The sequence below is a fragment of the Polypterus senegalus genome, chromosome 15, assembly GCF_016835505.1.
Source record: "Polypterus senegalus isolate Bchr_013 chromosome 15, ASM1683550v1, whole genome shotgun sequence".
Taxonomy (NCBI): Eukaryota; Metazoa; Chordata; class Cladistia; order Polypteriformes; family Polypteridae; genus Polypterus; species Polypterus senegalus.
Window position 1 is genome coordinate 81,002,512 of NC_053168.1, and position 17,108 is coordinate 81,019,619.

The following is a 17,108-nucleotide window of genomic DNA, read 5'->3' on the forward strand; positions in this document are numbered from 1 at the left end:
ATAATGCCTAAAACTTATAAGTATAATTTTTTTCAAATTTTAGAAATTTCCTTTTGTCCCATTTCAGGTTACTGAGAATCACATTCATGAAGAAAAATGTTTAATTTTTTTGGTCTTCGTAAAGAAACTACTAAGAGGTTGACTCCAGAGAAGGAAACAGATGGATTTGTCTTAATTGGTAGGTTAATTTGAGTATTCAGCTGCATATCATAATTGTACCAAATAAAGCAACGATCAATAAAAAGGCAAACAGAGTATAGTCTAAGTTATGTTCATTGTGAGTGACACAGAAAGACCTTTAGATATCTAGGTGTCATGAGAGGATATGAAACATTAACTGAATTGTACAGTATGTTGAAGTAGAAGGCAGTAAATGATTGCATAGGTGTCACCTTTTAAACAATCGGTATAAAAGAAATATTTGCAGACAGATTAAAAGTGCAAGATAGAAGGCATGGATTTAGAACATTGTTATTGTCCGAACTGTGGTATATGTACGAGTTAGTTGTGAAAGTCCAGTATACATGTGTAGTACCTGCCAGTATATCACATATGACATTGCTTTTTAAAGAAAATAATCTCTCTATTATAAACGCAAATCCTGGGACGAGACTTTCTCGAAGATAATTTCAACTCCTGCAAGAAATAATTTCAAGTCCCGCGAGACAAGGCTTTTTGCCAAGAGATTTTGACAAGTTCCACCCTCCTGTCAAACATTTATAACCATGCCCACGGTCCACTTACTTCTCATTCGTGTGAATGCCATTGTCAGACACAGTTCCTGCGCTCTCAGGTCCAAGTGAGGTCAGAAATAAAAGACAAAGATTGGAAGACAAAGTAGAACATCCTAGAGAGGTTCCAAAATGTTGGCGTGATACACATGCAGAGCAGGTTAGAGATAATGAAAGTACTAAAATTCGAAAGTCTCAAAAAAGTGATAGTAAAGATTGTATTAGCGCAAATAAACAGAAATTATTACTCGTTGAAATAACGGAACAGCGCAAAGAGATCAAATATATGGACATAGGGGATATGACAGAAGTATGTATATATTGTTTGGCTTTAAACTTTAAGTCAGAGACTTGTAGATTGTCTAATTCATGTTGCCATTAGAGAAAAGTAGTGTAGATTTGTTGTCTGGTGAAAGTGAAATCCACATATGCAAGCTGCTGAGACGCGAAGTGGCTGATTCATAGCACAGGCTGGGGGGTTGGCGAATGAAGTGAGCTGGGGGCAAAGCCCCCTAGTTTATTATATTTTAATGAAGCAAGCTTTGTTAAACATAAAAATATTTATTAGAACAAAAGACAAAATGAGGATATATACTGTAGCTATGTCCAATTCAAAAGTTCCATATTGATAGTTTAAAATTAAAAGAAAAACATGTAATATATTTGGTAATTCTCTTTCTAAGTGTAGCTTCTGTTTTTGATCTTTTTGTAAGGAACATTACTGGAATCATTTGAAAAAGGACAGTGTAAGCAGTAATTTTAAACTGCATTAATACCCATCAAATAGAATATCAAATATGTTTACTTGTTACTGGTGTCTAATAAACATTTATTAATGTAACTGTACACATGAATAATCCATAGTTTGAACTTTCAGCAAGATAACCATTCCCCACTGTCAAGCAAGAAGCAAAGAATGAGCTGTACTACCTCAGACATTTTTTAAATGTGAAAATTGAAACCAGGCTGTAAATTAATTTAAAGGCATGTGAGAAAAGCTAATATGGATTAAATATCGATTATGACTTTAGAATACTAATAGATGTAATGCAGAACACTTAACTATGCATTTGCAAGTTGTATTTCATGGATGGCTTTTCTAATTTTTTCTGTATTTGTACAGCCTTTAATTGATCTTTATTTAAATATTAATTTAATGTGAGAAAATAGAATGCAGTGTAATTCAGTGAACATTATCTTTACACAACTCCTTTCACAGACTTTAAGGTGATTATGGAACGCAAAAAAAAAAATCTTGGTTTACTGCAGGGGGTAGGCCACAAATAATTTTACCTTAATTCAGAATAAATGATAAATGATTAAACTACCCCGTGTCTGAGTGGGTTTCCTCCGGGTGCTCTGGTTTCCTCCCACAGTCCAAAGACATGCAGGTTAGGTGCATTGGTGATTATAAATTGTCCCTAGTGTGTGCTTGGTGTGTGTGTGTGTGTGTGTGTGCCCTGTGGTGGGCTGGTACCCTGCCCGGGGTTTGTTTCCTGCCTTGTGCCCTGTGTTGGCTGGGATTGGCTCCAGCAGACCCCCGTGACCCTGTAGTTAGGATATAGCGGGTTGGATAATGGATGGATGGATGATTAAACTAACTTTGTTACCTGTTTCTAGGCAAAGACTAGAACTTGTAGAACAGTGTCTTTTGGATAGACTAGACAAAGAGTTATTTTTCCATTTACCACATTAGATCTCAAGAACCTGACACCATTTGTAAACCATGGTGGTAGAAATGTTTTGGTTTGGAGCTGTTTTGTAGCATCAGGGTCTGGGCAGCTCATTATCATAGGATCATTTTGAATTCTTCATTGAACAAGAGGGTGCCTGAGAATAATGTGAGACTATCTGAAAGAAGCGTAGAGCTCAACCAAAAGTGTACAAATGTTGCAGCCTGACATGACATTAAAAATTCCACTTAGTCCACCAAGCGATGGTCAAAAAGACAGAAATAAAAGGAGAGTTCTATAATGGTCAAGTCAAACCCCAGAGATGCTGTGCCGAGGGATTTGAAATGGACTGTACATGCAAGACATTTCTACCTGGAGAATTAAGAAACATTTTCTACCAGTCGATGTCACCTACTTGAAGTTGTTTCTGCCAAAAGAAGCAATACTAGGTATTAGAGGCAATAGTGTTAGTCTTTTTCATTAAATACATTTTTGCAAGGTGAACTGTTAATTTCCTTTTTCTTCAGTTACATTACCAATATACTGTTTAAATCAATATCAAATCTTGATATATCCACATATGTTAAAACATTATAATGGGGTACACTTACTTTTTTACGTGGCAGTACATTGAGTTTGATAGTACTTGAGCAGAAAGTTAAAAAAAAAATGTTGGTTTTATAGGCATACATTACCCTTCTTAAACTGCTTCACTAGCAGTTTTCTGTAATTCAAAAAGGCTTTACACTTTTCCTTTCCATTCACTCATCATCTGCTCATCTTGGTCAGGGCTGAAGTGGCAAAAGTAGTAAATGTTATCATGTTTCTTTGTCTTGTTAGAATTTTTAAACATTTATTATAAAGAGCAAAATGGTGATTCCTGAATGCCTTGAGCTGCTCAACAGCTCAATTTTTTTTTCCAAAACCTTCCTTTAGCAATAGATTTTAGTAGTAGAATTTCTGGCAGTAAAATAGATAGTCACGTGTCCGTTTTTTTTCTATAAAGTGTGTGTATGGCTTCAAAGTTTCCTTACAAGCATGGATAAATAGGATGAAGTATTGCTATTATTTTTTAAAGAAGCACAAAGTTACATTTCATATCATACTGCATGTAGATGATTGTTTGATTTAGTATTTTTTTTTTTTGAATAAAAAGTTTTTTTTAATTGTATCATCAATTCAGATCCACTCCTAGTATAAGAATTCACCAAAGGCAAAAACTGACATGATACAATAGTTTTTACAGCTGGTTATCCCCTTCAAAATTGGTGCTTCCCTTCTTAATAACCCTAAAGTTACTAACTAGGTAGTCAATGTAAGGAGTAGATGCTTAGCGTAAAATGTTGAAGTACAGTGTCATGAAAAGTACTGTATTTGCTGCAGTCCTGACGTCCTCAGGAAACTTGAAAATTTTGCTGTGAATGTACACATTATGGCAAAATTTAATTTTAGAAAAAGGGCACCCGAGAGAACAATTAATGTGTTTTTTTTATTTTTGTACTGAAATAGTGAAGTTATATAGCACGTACTGGCACTGTTTGTTCTGAAGTCAAAAAGAGGCTCTTACTCAGGATTACACAGGTGAATCTAATTAAGTGGCCTGTAAGTGTATATTGGCCATCATATATATCAATATAATGCTGTAGAAAAATGCAAAAGATATTAAACTTTGAATGTTCTTTTGTACATAGTAAGGTCCATGGCCTGGGTCTTTAATTGAGTATTATTTCTGGCCGTTTAATTTGTTCTTACTTGAATGTAATGTTTAACCATACAGTTGAAAAATTATTGCTTACAAAGCACTGTAATCAATTGCTTCATCATTGTAAGAAGGCACTACATAAATAAAATTTATTATTATAATTATTAAGTATTGCTACTTGGCTGTAAGGCCAAATCAATCTTGGCACAATATTTTAAGAAAAATGTATTGCTTAAAATGTGTTATTTATGATTTTACTTTACATAAAAATAAAAGTCAATAGATAGACAACTCTGTTATAAGTGCTGTATCTGGATCATGTCACACCCAGCTCTAGGCAGACATATGGTAGGAAGTATAGGTCCCAATGCATTGTTATTCATTTTAGCTCTTTTTGCATCTAGGCTGATAACCACAGAGTTTTAGGTTTGTTTATGGTGGACTGAACAGTGGCAGTCTTAACCTGTTATAGTAAGTCTATATCCATATTCAATCCACATATATCATTACTTGATAAAGAATCAGTCCCTAGTGTATGCTGTTTTATTGTTGAATAGTGTCTCCAGAAACCAAACTGCATTGTAATATTGTAGTGTGCATGATGAAATGATCTGGCAAGCAGTTTCAACAGTGGGATTTGTAGTCATCACAAAAACCAGTACAAGTAGGAGTAACCAGGAAAAACAAAAAGATGATAATAAATTAAGTGCACACATAAAAATTAATTTAGCTCTGGAAAAAAATGAAGCAGATATTTATGCTGTTTTTTTCAGATGTGTTGCATGATTATTGACTTAGAATGGGAATAGCATTCCTGCTTACAAAGAATTAAATATGATAGTTGTACATTTATGAAATATATTAAAAGAAAAGTTTGGTATTTATATAGTAGTTTGCCACATGAAATTTTGTTCTAAAGCATATTTTAGAAAAAAAAAAAAACCTAGCCCACTCTTGCACTCTACTATATTTTTTTGGAGGTGAAGAGAATGAGAGTCCCTTAGAACTTTACAGAATACCTCCAGTTTGAAGTAGCAAAGGTTTCAATTTACAAAAATGTGCCTTCCATGCTTCTGAGGCATATTTGTGACAACAAAAGTAAACTAGAAATAATATATTTTATCACAGATTCTTGGACCTGTTTTCTCAAGGTAAGGATACATAACAATAAATCTTAACCAAACTGATTACACTGCATTGTATTTTTAATAACCCTTAGATTTTAGAAAGAGCCAAGCCCCTTTTTCTGTGTTTTCCATGGTGTGTCTTGGTCTTACATGATAAAAATAAACAAAGCAAAAATGATGTGTGTGCAATAGAGCAGATTAAGGCAACACAAACCAGTTATGTATCTTTTTAATTCATTATGAGTCGCTCTTGCTGAAGATTTAGAAACAAAAGACCACTTTCTCTGTGAGCTTAGGTGCAAGGCTGTCTTTGCAATAAACTGGTCATCGCTGAGACTGATGTGGCCATAACAGAGTTATTATTCTATAAGAACGGATCATTGGATACAAGATATTGAAGTCAGCAGTTACTAATAATAATGAATAATACTATTGGGTGGCAAGAAGGCACAATGATAATGGTGCTGTTTCACGGTGAAGGAGACTGAGGTTTGTATCTCTGTGGAGTTTGCATGTTTTTAGATAGAACTTTATTTGTCCCCGCTTCCTCCCACAGTTCAAACACATTCAGGTTAGATGGACTGGCGTTACTAAAGTGTATCGGTTGTATGTGTTCACCCTGTGAAGAACTGGCATCTGTCTAGGGATTGTTCTTGCCTTGCATATGACGCTTGCTAGGATAGGCTAGACCTGCCTCGTGACGCTGCTCTGGATAAGCAGGTTAGAAAATTGGATGCATTTATTCTAATGGCAAGGAGCAAAGTTTATACATTTATTTTGAGCAAGGCACAAATAAACTGTGCCTGATTGTTCACTAAAGTATTTGATCAACTGACCCTTGATATCAATTTAAATTGATTGAGTTCAATTTTGGGGCAATCATCTATTCAAAAAATGATATTTGCATGTTAGTCGACAGCGCAAATTAAACAAGAAACATCAGGTTTTCTTTTTGTATCTCTCACAGAATTTCCTTTATAGATATATTTAGTTATATCCACCTTAAGAAAAACCTGTTACAGAAAAGTTTAGTTATATCCATCTTAAGAAAACCTTTTTACAGTAAAGTTTTAAAACCTCATGCTTCACCTTACCTATATTATATCTGAAGTAACTGAATGATAAATGAATATTGCTGTTCTTAAGCATTTACTTTTAAACTGTGAAGGAGTCTCGATAGGAACACAACCAAAAATAAAACAATTTAAATCATGGCAAATGTGTAGTTAAAATCCTCATCACCCAACATTGTTTTTTGTATGGCTTTGAAATTTGCAATGCTAATGAGTGAACCTCCAAACCTGTTACATTCTTGTCATATCCAGTTCTTCAAGAATAAGAATGTGAGAGGAACAACTCCAATATTTTATATGAAAAATTGTGACAAATTTTGTTGTTTCACAAAACATTACATTTTTTTCCTTGTACTCACAACCCACCTCAGTATTTCTACAACAGGACTACCAGAAAAATTTTAATCCAAAAAGAACAGATCAACATGGATGTCCTGTCTCCATAAATGTGCAGTAAAAATGAACATGAAAGAAAAAGCACACTTACTGTGGCATTGGGTACAAAATGGCTCATCAAGCACGTGTTCCAGGTATTTTTTACAGCAGGAATGTAAATACTTGTACACTGAAATAATTCTATGCTTTTCAATTCCTCTGTATAGAGGTCATGAGATTCTACAGTAGAATTATTCAACTAGATTTTATTAAAAATACATTAGAGGATTTGTATGGGATGCTAGAGATGTAACTTTAATTTTTTCATTTTTATTATTTATTTTTTGGCGGTTGATTATCTGTATGTTGCACTGTGTTATTTTCAAATTAAGAGGCCGGTTCTGACTTTAAATTGACCTAGTTTTGAGAGTGTGCATTTGGGTGGCTTATCATTCACATTCCTTTCTGGGTTTGTTCATGCTTTACACCATTTGCTGCTAACCATTGTGCACTGACATACTGACTGACATTACATTAGGTTAAATGCTCAAAATTGTGTCTAACTTGTAATATATTTTTATTTTTTAGGTGAAACTGCAGAAGAACAGCATGGAAAGTTGACAAACACAAATATTGTTCAACAAGAAACAAATACATCTTCATGGGTAAATATGAAATCCCATTAATTCTTTGGGTTTTAAGCAACCTATACAGTATAATATATTATAGTATTGCACCTAACGTTTTAAATGAAAGAAAAAAATGAATGTGTTTGTGGTAAGTGTTCATTTTACTGTTATCATTTGCACTAGATGACTACCCAGTTACCAAATATGTACTAATACATATTCATTGAAGTTAAGTTTACTTTTAACTCCTTTCCGTGTACATTGTTTAGAGGACAAATAAACAGAAGTTAAATAGCAGAAATTATAACTTCTAGTTATAACATATGTAAATTTAATAAGGCTTATTTATTAGTACTGTTTAGAATTTGCTAATTTAAAGCAGCACCTGTGAGCCTAAACAATTGTGCATATTTAGTAGACAGTGCAGCAGCATAAATTTGGTTATACTTGTAGGTAGTCATTTTATGGACTTCAAAATTAGACTCAATAAAAAAATGCTCTTGTTAGAATGACACCAAAGCAGTCTTATTTGAATGTACGTTATTTGAATTTACAGTGGCTTACAATCAGGAAATAGTACATTTTCATCTCTAGAGTCCCATGTTTTAAGTTCCAACTCAAGCACGGCATGCATAGAGTTTATGCATTATCCCCTTCTTAGTTTAGGCTTTTCTCCATGAACTCTGGTTTATCTTCCATATCCCAAAGACATATGTAGAGGGCCATTTTGTGAATCTGAAATCGTCTTGTAATTATGAGTCTAATAGGTGAGCCCCGGTTGTCCTCCGTGTTGGATCGGCTTCTTGTCCTGGCTTTCTTCCCCCTGCTTTGTCCAGTTTTGCTGAGATATGCAGTGGCTTCCTGTGGACAGGGACAAGTTGGTTAGAAAATGGTTGGAAGATTAATTGAAACTGGAATAAACCTATAGATGGAGAAGCAGTTAAGGAGCAATGAGGTCACTGTCTGTTTTAAACTGCCTCATAAAATTCAGAATAATTAAAAAAAATAGAAGAAATATGTTGCCAAATAGATTTTTTCAGTAAATGAACAAGGAGATGAGAACCAATAAATGAAGAAATAAACAGTTCTTTAATATCTTTAAGGCAAATGCTTATAGCATGATGTATAAGATCAAGATATGAGAGTATAAACATTAAAAAGAAAATTTTAATTCCAAAAGACAGCTAGAGAAAATACAGGTAATAATCCAAAGTTCTTTCAATACTTTCACTGTGCCAAAAAACCTATTAATAATAGACTACTAGATTACTAATAGAAATGCATTAATTAAAAAAAAAAATCATATACAGTGTTTAGTCCTCATAGTAGATTATTATGAATGAATGGTAATTTGAAATGTTTTCATTAAAATGCACATCATGTAATTGAATTGCATGATTGAATAATATTACTTTCATAAGTAAACTGGGACGGCACGGTGGCGAATTGGGTAGGGCTGCTACCCCGCAGTTAGGAGACCCGGGTTCACTTCCCGGGTCATCCCTGCGTGGAGTTTGCATGTTCTCCCCGTGTGTGCATGGGTTTCCTCTGGGTGTTAGGAAATGATGTGAATGTAAGAACTTATTTTTTAAAAAATATTTATTTAGGTTTATGTAATATTTAGAATGCCCAACATTTTTCATAAAATATAATATTGCTTTCTTCTGTTTGGTATTGCTGTGGTATTTTTGTATTTTGTGGAATAGAACACTTTTCAGGGTCAGGTCTAATTTACAAGAGAATGGTATAACTAAAAGAATGCTAATGTGATTAATAACATGCTACGGTGTGTAGCATATTTTTCTTATCATATTCAATAAGTACCAGTTCTAACTGTGTATACTTTTTGTAATTATCATTGTTTTTTCACCATATTAATATTAAGCAGCATTTAGCGTAGTTCACTCTCTGTGGGCAGCACAGTGATGCAGTTTGTGGAACTGTTACTCCAGTGATTCAGTGTTCTTGGTTTGAATACCATTCCCAGCAATTGTCTGTGTGGAGTCTGCACATTCTCTCCATATTTATGTGAGCTTTTCAAGGTACTCTGATTTTATGTCCATCATTCCGAAAATATGTGTTAACTGGTGATTCCCGATTGAGTCCTTTATGAATGTAAGTGTGGCCTCTGTGACTAAGAAGTAGATTTAAGTGCTTTTAAAGAAAAAGATCAACAATACAGGTAATGCTTCAACTGGACTGGGGAGTTCACTTGCTTACTTCAGCTTACAGCACCAAAATTATGGAAAGTTCCTTGGATGTATGGCTATTGGATTAGCAGCTAGTGCTACTCAGCTGGATGAACGTGACTGTGTCCCACAACCCCAAGACACATATTGGTCTCTGGAGTAGCAGAAGGCTCAGTGTATAGAATTAAACTTTTTAGTTCTATTTTAAATATTAAAACAGTAAATCTGCATGTAACTGTCCATGGAACGAAACTAGAATTCTGTGAATAAACCCACACAAACATGGGGATTAAATGTTGGAAAATCAAAATGGTAATGGAAGTGCTGTCTATGTGTGTGTACCACAGTTGATGTACTGGTTACTCAGCATGTGTCCCTCCTCTATGCAGACTACAAAACAGTTAGCTTTGCAATGATCAATTTGTCTTTCAACCAGTTAATGAATGCTCTTACATTTCTGTTTCTACCTATCTTTTTTGTACTTGATCGTTTGCTGTCATCTTTATAACTGGGGAAAGCTGTATAATGAAGCTGTTCCCAATAGAAGCACCTAGGAGGTGGTATTAGTCCAATATATGTACCACTGGATAGCATTTAGGAATTACTTAAAATACCTGAGTCATAACAAGTCGTTCTTTGAGTTGTTTTTAAAAGTAGATTTTTCAGACAACAACATACATTATTTTAAAATTATTACTGTAGTCTCAGATTAACCTGATATTTCAGTATTTATTGTATGTATTATGGACTTTGTAAATGGCATATCATACTACTGTAAACAAAACCGAGTCTGTATATTTAGTCTTGGAAAAATGCAAAAGCGTTCACTGGGGGCCATGTATTTTAACATATCCTGAATCCCTCATATATTTTACTAAGGCCAGACTTACAGAAAATAGCTAGTAGAATGAAGTTTTCAGAACTACCCCAATAGTAAAATAAAAATGATAAAATATTACAATAAAACACATTATTATTACCACCCTTCTTTATTCAAGGAGATTTACAAAAAAATTACAATATGTACAATTTGAGAAATTAGCCAGTACAAGCAAAACAGAAAAAAAATTCAAAGATGAACACAAAATGTTCAGTAATGTTGTTAGTCCCAAGGCTAGATGAAAAACTAAAATTCAGAAAACCAAGGTGGCATAATGAGTGACTTGGGTCAGTATACCCAGAGATTTCCAGGAAAACAGCAGAAGGAAGCAAAGAGCCACAGGAGATTGGAGCCATGTAGGCACTTACTGTATAAGTAAATACTAGAGTTTTTAAGTGGATCTTTGCTGCTGGAAGGAAGGAAGGACAAATCTATTAAAAAATAGTCCAATTAAAAATAGGAAGTCTTCCTGGACCACAAAAATTTCGTAATAAGCATCCAGTAGTGAGAAGTAACATCATCTAGGATAGTGTTTTAAGAATAATGTATAAAAAAAGAAAAAAATTTATAAATAGAGAACAAGAAATCAAATAAAACACATGGACCTTAGACTTCGACATTACTTTGAAAGTAATGATTACAAAATGTTTTACCTGAGAAATTGTCACAGTGCTCTGCTCTTGCATTCAGTGAAGAGCTCTAAACAAAAATTAATTTAACTGAAGAAGTCTACCCTTGAAGTCTTCAACTATTTTTCTGAAGTAATTTATTTGCAACTCATGCATATTTTTCAAAACTTCCTTTCTGTAAAGTAAACCAGCTAATGGACTGTGTCCTAAGAAGGATACTTCCCAGATACCTCGGTAAATACCAAAAGCCTTTAGGTACCAAATAGGAGCTATAGTGACATATAAACCTTTGGGCACCCTTGCTTAAAATATCTTTAATGTGAGTAGTTAGGTGATGGGAAGATGAACTGATCAACAAAAGGCCTAAAGTTAAAGATGAAACATCTCTTTTAATATTTTAAGCGAGATTACAGTGCCTGAAGCAAAAATTTGGGCACCCGTCATGGTCCGTACTTAGTAACACCCTCTTTGGCAAGTATCGCATCTTATAAAATGCTTTCTGTAGCCAGCTAAGAGTCTTTCAGTTCTTACTTGAGGTATTTATGGTCATTCGTCCTTGCAAAAGGCTTCTAATTCTGAAAGATTCTTAGGCTATCTTGCATTCATTGGTCATTTGAGATCTATATACAGATTTTCAAGGATGTTTAGGTCAGGGGACTTTAAGGGCCATGGCAAAACTGTCAACCTGCGCTTCTTGAGGTATTCCTTTGTCGATTTTGAGGTGTGTTTCGGATCATAGTCTTGTTGTAGGATGCATCCTCTTTTTAACTTCAACTTTTTTTTACAGATAGTGTTATGTTTGCTTCCATTATTTTCTAGTGTTTATTTTAATCAGTTCTTCCCTATATCAATGACATGTTCTGTGTACTACTGGCTGCAACACAATCCTAAAGCATGATCGACCCACCCCCATGCTTAATAGTTGGAGACCTATTATTTTCCTGGAATTCGCCACCTTTTTTTTTTTTTTCTCTCCAAACATCATACCTTTGCATACAGTGAAACAGTGCACCATCACTCCAGAGTCTGCTAATTCTTCCTGAATTTTTTTGCAGTCAAACTGGAGTTTTTAGTTGCCTTTCTAGCAATCTAATGAGCAGTTCTTTCAGAAAGTTTTCTTACTCTTTCATACCTCAACTTGACTTCCGCTGTTCCTGTTAACTGACATTTCTTAATAGCATTATGAAGTGTGGAAACAGCTACCTGAAAACACTTTGCTATCTTCTTGTAGCGTTTTCCTGAGCATCAATTATTTTATTTTTCAGAGTGCTGGGCAGGTGCTTAGAGGAGCCCATAGCTGCTGATTGTTGGGACAAGGTTTGAGGAGTCAGAGAATTTATACAGCTTTGCAATTTGCATCACCTGGAGTTTCCTAACAATAATTGTGAACAAGCCATAGCCCTAATAAACTAATTAGGTTGTGAGACCTTTATTAAACATTATCTGAGACATCAGATATCTTTGGGTGCCCAAACGTTTGCATGGTACTCCTTTTTTCACTGTACAATTATACAAAACAAAAACAATACTCTAATCTTGCATAAAACACTAAAAATAAATGTGTCATCTTTAACTTTATGACTTTGGTTGATAAGTTTATCTTTTGCTCACTTAACTATTCACAGTAACAGACATTTTAAGCGAGGGTGCCCAGACTTCTGCATGCCACTGTATAGCGTGATTTGTATGTAAAGCTTTATCAAATGACTAGACATAAGTGCAAGGCGTATTCAGGGTTAGCTTCTGTGAAAATAAATTAAGGGTTTGCTTTCTACTGTATATAAATGTAATTGTGCAGTCATCTGATGTTTACTCATGCCTTTGTGCTTTCAGTATTTTTTTTTTGTCATATCTTTAAATTGCTTCTCAAAATTGCACTGGTTTTAAAGAAGTAATTTCTGCAAGCAAATTGCTACAGGTAATGTCTTTAACAGACCCTCGCTGAACTATAGGTAATTAGTCTGTTAAGGGTATTTTTTTTCCTAATTTAATATGTTCAGAGGCTGCTTTGTTCATGTTTGTCAGTCTTTGGAAATGCTATGTCTGCAAATACATTATGAGTTAAGAGGATAATAACTGTAAGGCACTCATAAATACAGTTGAGAGGTTTGTTTACAAGATCAGAAAAAATCAGTAAAACATCATGCCTCATATCCATTACTAAACTTGTGTTTGTCATATTTTAAATCACAAAGACAATAGTGCCAAGAGTGATAAAATTTTGTAATTGTTATATTGCACTATATTTTTTGCATGTATGGTGAAAGTTATTGACAGTGTATTTTAGTTGTCAAATCCACTAAAAGGTTTATTGATAAACCTGGCCTCTTGGGAATGTGGAAGTTTATTAAAGATTACATTTTTTAGGATTGGTTCATTATTGTAATCCACCATAACCATCCATCCATTTTCCAACCCGCTGAATCCGAACACAGGGTCACGGGGGTCTGCTGGAGCCAATCCCAGCCAACACAGGGCACAAGGCAGGAACCAATCCCAGGCAGGGTGCCAACCCACCGCAGGACACACACACGCACACCCACCCACACACCAAGTACACACTAGGGCCAATATAGAATCGACAATCCACCTAACCTGCATGTCTTTGGACTGCGGGAGGAAACCGGAGTATCCAGAGGAAACCCACGCAGAAACAGGGAGAACATGCAAACTCCCGGAAGTGAACCCCGGGCAGTGCCGCCCCTCCACCATAACCCTGAATTGAAATTCAGTACTTTTTTTAATATTTTTATATTTTATTGATTTTATTAATATCACACAACATTCCATACAAACAGATAAATTTTACAAGAATAGGATTGAAAACAAATCAACCCCCACCCCTGAGAAAGAGAGCATGGGCAGTAGAATAAAACTTAAACCTAGTAAAAATAAGTAAATAGATACATTTGTAAGTGAATATAGATTAATAGAGAAGAAAAAGTTTATTCTAAAATGTTATTGATTAGATCCTGCCAGGTTTTGAAAAATTTCTGCACAGATCCTCTAAGTGAGAATTTGATTTTTTCAAATTTCCGGTAGTAAATAACATCAGTTTCCCTCTGACTTAGAAGGGGAGAGTTAGGATTCTTCCAGTTGAACAAGATAAGTCTGCGTGCAGTAGTGTAGTAAAGGCAATTACAGTCTGTTTGTCCTCCACTTTAATCCCATCTGGAAGTACACCAAACACAACTGTTAGTGGGTTAGGAGGGATTGTGACACCAAGGCTGTCTGAAAGGCATTTAAAAATTTTGGTCCAGAATTATGTTAATTTGGTGCAGGCCTAAAACATGTGACCCAGTGAAGCTGGAGCTTGATTGCAGCATTCACAGGTTGGATCTTTTCCTGGAGACATTTTTAACAATTTTAAGCGAGACAGATGCCCTCGATATATAATTTTGACTTGAATAATTGTATGCTTTGCGCATATGAAGCTTGAATGAATTCTCTGCATTGCTACCTTCGCTCTTTTTCTGATATGTTGAGGGAGAGATCCTTTTCCCACTTTCCTCTTGGATCTTTGAAAGGTAGGTACAGTAATCCCTCCTCAATCATGGGGGTTATATTCCAGAAGCCCACGAAGTGAAAATCCACAAAGTAAAAACCATATGTTCATATGGTTATTTTTTATATATTTTAAGCCCGTATAAACTCTCCCACACTCTTATAAACATTTCCTGCACAGTTAAACAGCATAAACCCTTTGTATTCTCTTAGATATTAGGTAAGATTCATTGAAATTATGTATGTAAACACACTGTTTATATACAGTAAAACCTAAATATTATTTTAAAGATATAGAGCGTCTCCAATATCAGATATGTCACAGCCATTACGACAGACAGGCCACCAGCAATAAATACATACAATGCAAGAAAAATTGTATACAGTAAAATGTGTGTACAGTGACACTAAATGTACGTACATGTACTAAGTACTGTACGTAGAAAATTAATTATGGTTACTCATCAACAATGACATGATGACTTGTCAGATAACGATGAGTTTAATTTTACTGCACAACAAAGGAGAGCGTTACAGCCCTTCTAAAGGAGCCTCTTCAGGCAATTGTGTAGCACCGCCGTTGTTCTTCTTCCGACAGTCTTCAATCCAAATCCCTAAAGCAGATTCAATCCGGACTACCGCTTTATTACATCCACTTAAAACTCGTTTTGCGCCCTGTTTAAAGGACACTGCGGCCGTAGATCTTATATTCTTTTCCTCCTTTTTAAATAAAAAGAATCGTGGACTCATTGATGCCGTAATGGTGTCCTGCAGCAGTGTAGCTGTTCCCTTCCTTCAGCATATCCAAAACTTTTACCTTTCCAGTGAATCGTTGGCATCTTCCGTTGGCGCTTGGCACGGCCCCTGAAGCAGTAGCAGGAGCAGATCGTTTTGGAGCCATAACGAAGGGCTTGACTATATATAAAGATAAACACGATAGAGCACAAAAGTTAACTCTTTACACAGCAAAACACGTTGATGCTGAATGAGCGAGACAAGACTTCCTGGTTAACGCAGCGAAAATCGAATTCAGCACTCCGTCGCTGAGCCAATCAGCACACATGAACTTAACTGCATGCTCTGACTGGGTAGCTTCTCAGCCATCCGCCAATAGCATCCCTTGTATGAAATCAACTGGGCAAACCAACTGAGGAAGCATGTACCAGAAGTAAAAAGACCCATTGTCCGTAGAAACCTGCGAAACAGCGAAAAATCTGCGTTATATATTTAGATATGCTTACATATCTTTAACCATGTGATGCTGGACAAAACATTACCTGCCTTCTCCCAGCATGTGGATTGTAACACCCAGGTAAATAGGACTATTGACCTACTGTATGCAAATGTTAAAGACGCATACAGCGCCACCCAGCTGCCTGCACTTGGGAAAGCAGATCATAATCTGGTTCTGCTTCAGCCTCACTACAAACCAAGAGTGAAGGCGCTACCTACAACCACACGATCATTCAGGAAGTGGTCCCCTGAGGCAGAGCAGGCTCTGAGAGACTGCTTGGGAACTACAGACTGGGATATACTGCAGGGGTCACATAGTGAGAACATTGAAGAGGCTGTTGACTGCACAACTGATTACATCAACTTCTGTATGGACATTGTAGTTCCAGTAAGAACAGTACACTGCTATGCTAACAACAAGCCATGGATTACATGACATCAAGGACCTTTTGAACCAGAAGAAAAGGGCTTTCAAAAGGCGGTGATCAGCATGAGCTCAAGCGCGTGCAGAAGAAACTCCGAGTCCAGCTCAGGGTGGCGAAGGAGCAGTACAGGAGTACTCTTTCTCAGGGGTAGGAGGAGTACAAGGAGATAAGGTGCAAGGTGAATAAAGAGGTGGCGAAGGCTAAAGAAAAGGCATATGATGAGTTGCATGAGAGGTCAGCCACTAAGGAGGGAGAAGAGGACCTGTACCAACTGTCTAGACAGAGGGAAAAAGCTGGAAAAGAGGAGCAGCAGGTTTGGGTGATACAGGATAAAGATGGAAATGTACATGTAAGCAAGGAGAGTGTGTTGAGCAGATGGAAGGAGTACTTTGAGAGGCTGATGAATAAAGGGAATGAGAGAGAGAAAAGGTTGGATGATGTAGAGATAGTGAATCAGGAAGTACAATGGATTAGCAAAGAGGAAGTAAAGACAGCTATTAAGTGGATGAAGAATGGAAAGGCTGTTGTTCCAACAGACATACCTGTGGAGGCATGGAGGTGTTTAGGAGAGATTTCAGTGAAATTTTTAATCCGATTGTTTAATGGAATCTTGGAAAGTGAGAGGATGCCTGAGGAGTGGAGAAGTGTACTGGTGCAGATATTTAAGAATAAGGGGGATGTACAGGACTATAGTAACTACAGGGGGATAAAATTGATGAGCCACAGCATGAAGTTATGGGAAAGAGTAGTGGAAGGTAGGTTAAGAAGTGAGGTGATGGTTAGTGAGCAGCAGTATGGTTTCATGCCAAGAAAGAGCACCACAGATGCAATGTTTTCTCTGAGGATGATGGAGAAGTATAGAGAAGGCCAGAAGGAGTTGTATTGCGTCGTTGTGGACCTGGAGAAAGTATATAACAGGGTGCCTCGAGAGGAGCTGT

The 17,108-nt window shown here is 36.0% G+C and overlaps 1 protein-coding gene and 1 long non-coding RNA gene across 4 annotated transcripts in view; one reads left to right on the plus strand and one right to left on the minus strand.

The window, feature by feature from the left end:
• The window catches only part of umad1 (UBAP1-MVB12-associated (UMA) domain containing 1), a 42,524-nt gene that overhangs the window by 2,765 nt on the left and 22,651 nt on the right, over nt 1-17,108 (plus strand). For all 3 annotated transcript variants that reach the window (XM_039736677.1, XM_039736676.1, XM_039736678.1), the window contains 2 exons: nt 68-178; nt 7,270-7,346. In XM_039736677.1, the coding sequence (XP_039592611.1) occupies nt 97-178; nt 7,270-7,346 (159 nt within the window). In that variant the 5' untranslated portion in view covers nt 68-96. The remainder of the gene's footprint in view (nt 1-67; nt 179-7,269; nt 7,347-17,108) is intronic.
• LOC120515579 overlaps nt 7,814-17,108 on the minus strand; it is a 49,138-nt gene continuing 39,843 nt past the window's right edge. The window contains exon 2 of the long non-coding RNA XR_005630668.1: nt 7,814-8,171. This is a non-coding gene — a long non-coding RNA (uncharacterized LOC120515579). The remainder of the gene's footprint in view (nt 8,172-17,108) is intronic.